At 33.2% G+C, this 7,349-nt stretch overlaps 1 protein-coding gene across 1 annotated transcript; it reads left to right on the top strand.

Annotated features, from left to right (window-relative positions):
• Positions 1-103: 103 nt before the first annotated feature.
• Positions 104-3,968, top strand: NDPK1 (nucleoside diphosphate kinase). The gene is made up of 4 exons (XM_006838518.4): positions 104-239; positions 1,108-1,156; positions 1,278-1,509; positions 3,663-3,968. Exons 1-4 carry the CDS (start codon positions 189-191, stop codon positions 3,775-3,777), a joined length of 447 nt encoding a protein of 148 aa, XP_006838581.1. The 5' UTR covers positions 104-188; the 3' UTR covers positions 3,778-3,968.
• The last annotated feature ends 3,381 nt before the right edge of the window (positions 3,969-7,349 follow it).

Here is a 7,349-nt window from a genome sequence, read left to right as displayed (position 1 = left end):
CACGAATATCTCAAAGCCAAAGTATAAAGAAAATACAAAAGCCGAGAAAAAAAAAGCAGATATTCCCTTAGATTAGGGTTTCTCTCTCTATAAAGGGATCACTGTGTAACGATATACCCCTCTCTCTCACACACCTGTGAAACTCTTTCTCTCTCTTGGTTCGTAAAGTTCTCTGCCTTTGTAGGAAGATGGAGCTGACGTTCATCATGATCAAGCCTGATGGTGTTCAGAGAGGCCTCGTATTGCATCTATCCCTGTTTCCTTTTCCTTTCTTTTCCTTCTTCCTGATAAGCCTGTTGGTTTCTTGTTTAGACAAAGTCTCACTATTTTTAGGGTTTATGCCTTCTTCTTCGGTTGGACTGGAAAGGGCTATTCAGTCTCTGCAAAAAAAAAGAAAAAAAAAAAAGCTGTCTATTCTCTTCTTCTGTTTCCTAATTTCTTCTACTTTTTGGGGACTGTACTTGTTTGGTTCCTAATTTTGTTCTAGCATTACATGATTCATGAACTCTGTGATGTTGTTGAGTTTTTTTCCACTGATCAAAGGTTGATTAAGGTTTGAATTTGAAATGAATGTATTTTTACTGGAAAGAAGAATCTTTTAGCCTTTTATTAAGCGATCCTGCTGTTTTTGTAGATCAAATACGTCTCTCAAACAATGTGAAAAGGCTAGTAAGCTGGCATTTTTGTTATATTTATGAAAAGCAGTTAGCTTTATTGAGTTGGGTTCCATGCAAAATGAAAAATGAGCGTTACCTCCTTCATTTCTATTGGTTTTTACTTGCTTCCTCATTCAAACAAACTTGCTCGTGTTTGAGTAGTCTGATGGACATTGTCACTTGATCAGATTTATAAGTTCTTGTTCTTGGAGACGAGATTTAAAATTTTTTGCATCAACCTTGAAATTCAGGAATCCATTACTGACATTGAGAGAAATAAATGTATATTTTTACTATTTTGCTTTGTTTCTTGACTCTGTCACTCTTTCGTATTATTTTTCCATTTTTAATGAGCATAATTGATTTTTTTTTTTCTATTTCCTATATTGGAAAATCTGAGCAGCCTATGCCATATTATGTAAATTCTGAGCCTGTGTCTATTGTGCTTCAGGTTGGTGAGATCATTGCCAGGTTTGAGAAGAAAGGTTTCTCCCTTAAAGGTGAAGCTTTTATGCTTTAATTGAAACTTTGTCCTTCTGGGATTGCCCAGTACTTTGTTGTTGGGTTCTTATTGCCCCGAGGGGCCTAAACTGAATTTGAATGTTTTTTCCCTTAATGTAGGCCTGAAGCTCTTAAGTGTTGAGCGTCCTTTTGCTGAGAAGCACTATGAGGATCTCTCTGCGAAACCCTTCTTTAATGGGCTTGTTGATTATATCATTTCTGGCCCTGTGGTTGCCATGGTTTGGGAGGGCAAGAGTGTGGTTTCGACTGGTAGGACGATCATTGGAGCCACAAACCCCTTGGCTTCGGCACCTGGAACCATTCGTGGTGACTTTGCAATTGATATTGGCAGGTAAAGTAATTGATTTTGTCATCGAAAGATTATATGATGTTTAATGCTTGTTATCTTCTGCTTTGAAAGTTTAATTTTGATTTGTCATGAAATCATGGGATTGAGATTTGTAGCATTAGTTTTATTACATCATTTTGTGTGGGCTGTTTGGTTTAGAACTTGTGCTTCTTGATGAGATGATTTTGAAAATTTAAAAGGGGAATTACTAGTTGACTAGAGAGAAAGGGCTGAAAGGAAAAGAAAAGAAATGTCGATCTTACATATGAAGGAAGTAGCATGAAAGGAATGTGCATGATGAGAACTGCATGTGCATCGTTGTTTGAATTGCTTGTGGTTCTAAATCTTTAGTAGAGATTGAGGAAGATATCATACAAAGAATTAGAGCGAGGTGGGTGAAGTGCATATGGCATCCGGAATTTTATATGATCACCACATACCATTGAGATTGAAGGGGCGGTTTTATAGGACGGTTGTAAGACTAGCCATGCTTTATAAGGACGAAATGTTGGGCGGTCAAGAAACAACATATCTATAAGATGAGCGTCTCTAAGATGAGGATGTTGAAATGGACGAGTGGCAAGGCAAGAAAGGATAGAATTTTGGAATGAATACATACAAGAGAACTTGGGTGTGGCTTCAATAGACGATAATATGAGAGAAAGTGGACTTAGATCAGCTGGCCATGTGTGGTGTAGACCTAATACAACATTGGTCAGGAGGTGGGATTTGGTTGTAGAAGGCTCTAAAAGGGCAAAGGGAAGGCCCAAAAGGACATGAATAAGAGTAGTGAGAAAAAATAGTGACTTTTGGTCTTATTGAGGGGTATGATCTTTGATATAGAACAATGGTGGAACATGATTCCTAATCCGTGATAATTGGGATAAAGCTTGGATGATGATGATGATGATGATGATGGTACTAAATATTGAGTTTGACCATCATTGATTAATTTGTTCTTAATTGACAAAAATTTATTGTAATTAGTTAAAATTACTTGTATTGCTGATCCCTGCTAATTGGGATAAAGCTTGGATGATGATGATGGTACTAAATCTCGAGTTTGACCGTCACTGATTAATTTGTTCTTAATTGACAAAAATTTATTGTAATTAGTTAAAATTACATATGTTGCTGAGAAGCATATTTTTTAAACCAATTTTGTACCGCATTACTTGTCATTAAGGCCCTAGTTTGGCACATACAGATGAAACATTGTTAATTGAAGAAAAAGAAAATCACATGTAGTTGAAGTTTACTTTCTAACATTACATACTTGTTACTCACATGTGGATCATAGCTTATTGGATGTTTTAGGGCACATACGCTTTGATGGGTGTCTCGGTTAGGTTAACCTTCAAATGAGTGGCGATATGAACCCGAGATGTAAATATCAACCAATCATATGAGAAGCCTGAGGCATGGGAATAACATTATCAAACACTGAATTGGTTTCATCGAACCAGATATTTTATTGTTCCTCTGTTCAGATGGGTTAAGGTGATCAACCAAAAAGTGTAAATTGGATTAAATAGCTAAACTATAAAATAAGGGGAATAAAATGTTGAGTTGTAATATAGAAAAAGTAAGAAGTTGTAATATCTTGGCCTTCCCTTTACTCAAAGTGACGTATTTATGAATGTAAAAAATATGAGGAATGGGGCTCTGCGGCTATGTGCTTGTTTTTTGAGATCGGATTTTTTTTAACATTGACGTTTTAATGCTAGTCTTGCTCCTACTAACAGTTGTTTAAAATTTAGTAGTATTGGGGATTTGTGGTTGTGTTCATGGGATCACTGCCAGATAGGTATGAGGTTATTTCTCCTCTTTATGCAGTTGAATAAGTTTTATTTGCATTTTTTTTATTAATCTAGATTGACAGCCTAAAGATTAAGCTTTTTGGTTAGAAGAGCTGCTTGCGATTATAGCTCAAATAAAGATGAATCAATGAATGGATTGACAATCTGGCTCTCTCACACTGGTGAATCATATCGCTTCCCATTAAAAGGCCGACTATTGAGCTTTCCTTTTGTAACTTTTCTTTATTGATGGACAATGATAAAAATTGGCTTTTTATGCAATCTGTGATGAATCAAGGGTGTTAAGTAGTCATCCCGTGTTCCATAGAATCTAACGTAGTGGTCATTTGTGGGCAGGAATGTGATTCATGGGAGTGACTCGGTGGAGAGCGCAAAGAAGGAGATCGCTTTGTGGTTCCCTGAGGGAGTCGTTGCCTGGCAGAGCGCTGTTCATGCCTGGATCTATGAGTAAACTTCATATTAATTCTAGATATCTAATTGCTACTGAATGTTGCTTGCCCTGTTTTGAACAATAATTATTGGCTTAGAATAGAAGCCTTTGATTATGTGAGATTAAGCAAAACATCATTATTGGCAGAAGCCTTTTTGAGTATGAGAGATTTTCCATGAATATTTTGATTTAATGTCACATTTCTTCTACTACAGTTTCTGTTTGACATCTTATATAAACTGTCTCAAAAAATATTGTGATGACTTCAAAATTTATTTTTATTTTTAATTATAATGTTTTAAACTCTAAAAATAGTTAAAATCAAGTATATCTATAGACACATGAAAATCTTAAAAATGGATGGTCTAGATAATGTGCTAAAAGATGTTGTATTCTTTGAGACTCGGTTTTTTATTTTTTGATTTTTTTATATTTATTTATTTTGATATCGAGATGATTAATTGGAGGGTTTTTTTATGTCATTTTGATGGAATTTTGAGGTACACTTTAATTCTGAAGGTTGCAACTTTATATAAAACTTTTTCTTGTAAACAAGGGGAATTTGTCAAATTACTCGTAGCTTTTCAACAATTTAACACTTGGCCTTTCCAATTATTCCAATCCATGATGTGCATTTCGATTGGTATTTTGAAATTAATTAAAAAAATATAGGTAAAATATTAAATTTGTGATGGGTATTTTGATATTAATTCAAAACATACGGGAAAATGTTAAATAGTTGAACTCTTATGTGTATTTTGATAAAGGGTAATGATCCTATGAGACCTACATATGTGTATGATTTTAAAGGATTATCATTAAATTTGACGCATATCTTTAAAAAAGTTAAGTTTCACATCCATGTGATAATTTTTTATAGATCTGTATCAAATTTATTGGTGATCTTTGGGGTCTTATACACATGGTGTGGGAGGTTCTCATAGGATCATTACTCTTTGATAAATTTTCTGAAAAATGCATTTATTTTCAAAATAGGATCTCACTTTCGGTTTCACACATTGTGTAAACCCTAAGCGAGAGCATGCATATATCCATTGTAATTTATATTATTTAATTTTTTCACATGAGAATATAGGAGGGATATGAGGATTTCATTTTCAATATATTAAAACAAAGGGTCCGCAAAATGTTGAAGGCAAACATGTTGTCTAAATAAATGAATACGATAGCAAATGTTTTAACATAGCTATAATTCCTCCTTATGTTGGGTGATCTTTATTTAGATTTTGGGATGAAGTTTCTATAGGAACTAGGCTTTTTGAAAACAAAATAAACCCTCCCTATAAATCCTTGTTTGGAAAGCACTTTTGGCAACGAAATCTCCATGGATCTAAATCAATTTCCAATATTGAAAATAAAATTTGGAACTCTCAAAATGATACATGAACACTTAATTTTAGGGTGAAATGGACGGTCTAAATAATTTGTTAGAATATTATTTTTAGAGTTTAAAATCTTAATTTTTTTTACATCTAACAAATCGAGATGATTGATGTAAAGGTTTTTTTTCCGGTACTTGAAATGTAATTTTTGATGAATTATGAGGTAAGGCTTTACTTAATTTGATAGACCTGCAGCCCTATCAAACTATTTTCTTTTATGGTATTTTTGTTTTACAGCTCATTAGCAGCAAGTCGCCCTTTTTCAAGGGCCTATTGTTTGGGGAGTTTGTCCATGGATTAACCAATTCTACCTGTCTTAATGAGAATATTCTCTTAAATATATGCAATTTCTTATCCTTAATTTCTTGAACTAAACTTATGAAATTCAGGGTAATAAACTTCAAATTCTTTGAAAAATATTTGATAGGGCTGCAGCCATATCAAAATTAAAGCCTTGCCTCGAAACGTGCCAAAATTTGCAGTTTTAGTGTTAGAAAATTTTCAAATCAATCATTTCGGCCTTAACCATTATGGTTATGAAAAAAAAATTAAGATTTTAAGCTCTAATAATAATATATATTATAACACATTATATAAACCGTCTATTATATAAAAATAATCCCCATTTTTTATATTTTACCTTGAGGTCTCTTTTCTTGTCAGCAGTCTCCTTTTTAACCAACGTCTACCATCGAGCTTGTAGGTGAGATATACTGAGCCTAGTAGATACTGAGTGCGAACGTATTAGTTTCTTCTTCTTTTCTTTAGTTTCTAAGTTTGTGAAGTATATAATCTCAGTTTTTCAGATATACATCAGCATATATTCAATTTATTGTATCTGATTTTTTAGGAAATAATAATGCCTGATGCATCCTTTATAAATCTGTAATTTTTTAAAAAATAATCAACAAAAGTTTTATAAAAGGAAAAAGTTTACATAGAGTGAGACCTTGAACAATCAAATTAGAGTCCGCCTAAAAAATTTCACTAGAACAGGTTGTTTTAATGCCCAAATATCCTCAAATTGATCATCTCGACATCAAGATGCATGGACATGAGAAAAAACTGGATTTCAAGTTTTGAAAATAGTGGATCTTGTAACACATTCTTGGGCTGTAAATTTTCAAGATTTTTAAGGTTTCATAAATCTACTCGATTTACATTATTTTTTAAGCTTTAAATTTTATAATTAAAGATAAAAATATATTTAAAGCTATCACAAAAATTTCTAGTATTGAAACCACATTTCTTGACACTGTTTGAAGGTGCGCTTTACTTTTGGTTGTTTAGAGTCTCGGCTCTATACAAACCGCACCCTATATATAAAAAAAAGTATGCCTTTATTATGCCCGCACCAGTTGAGAGTAATATGTTTATAGCGTATACGTATCATCCTCATCCCAATAGTGGTTAATGATACGAGAAAATCATGTTGGGACACTATCTTCTCCTTTTTTTAATATTGTATGAATATATTTTTTTGCAAGTATTACAATGACCCCACCCCTTAATTGCTCATTTATCTGGCAATGACAACTCCGGGCGGCAGGAGAATACCGTGACCTATACAACATTTTTATTATTTGATAGTGCACATCAAAAACCCAACAAGCTCCGAGAGAGAGACAAAACATCCGATATTGGACAATTTTAAAAACAAAAAAAAGTTGCTGCAGGGGTGCTCATTGTAGTTTTCACAAAAAATCATCATCATCGTCAAAGTATTTTTTCAATTATTTTAAATCGGCTACATAAATTTTGGTCCCCAATTATGCTCTATTTAGGATCTCTAAGTGAAGCTATTAATCCAAAAAAATAGAGAGAATAAAGAAGATGTCACGCACAGAATTAGAGCTGGGTGCGTAAAATAAAGATATGCAAGAGAAAATATGAGATGGGACAAGAGTTTTGAGAGAAAAAAATTATGATAGTGGAGAAGAACATGATAGGTGTTTAGAGGAAAAATGTGAAAAGATGGAAAAACAAGTCGAGTTTTTAAAGAGAGAAAATGAGATAGAACTTGAAAAATTAGGCTTTTAGAGACGTGACAAAAGGGGTGATAAGAAATCATATAAAGAGATCATGCAAGATGAGAAAAAATGAGACTTGGAATTTGTTTTCAAAAGAGGGCAAAATAGTCCATTTACCTCTTTATATTAAAAAAAGGAAAAAAAAAAAAGAAAAAGAATT

Source organism: Amborella trichopoda, chromosome 3 (genome assembly GCF_054954075.1).
Source record: "Amborella trichopoda isolate Santa Cruz 75 chromosome 3, AtrichopodaSantaCruz75HAP2 v2.0, whole genome shotgun sequence".
NCBI classification, from domain to species: domain Eukaryota; kingdom Viridiplantae; phylum Streptophyta; class Magnoliopsida; order Amborellales; family Amborellaceae; genus Amborella; species Amborella trichopoda.
Note: the sequence above shows the minus strand (reverse complement) of the source record. Positions and strands in the feature narration are given on the sequence as shown.

Bases quoted from the DNA above. Each gene is read 5' to 3' on its own strand.
- NDPK1 (XM_006838518.4), top strand. From the start codon at position 189: ATGGAGCTGACGTTCATCATGATCAAGCCTGATGGTGTTCAGAGAGGC. The intron at 240-1,107 runs GTATTGCATCTA...ATTGTGCTTCAG, and splicing joins ATGGTGTTCAGAGAGGCCTC to GTTGGTGAGATCATTGCCAG. The intron at 1,510-3,662 runs GTAAAGTAATTG...ATTTGTGGGCAG, and splicing joins TTTGCAATTGATATTGGCAG to GAATGTGATTCATGGGAGTG.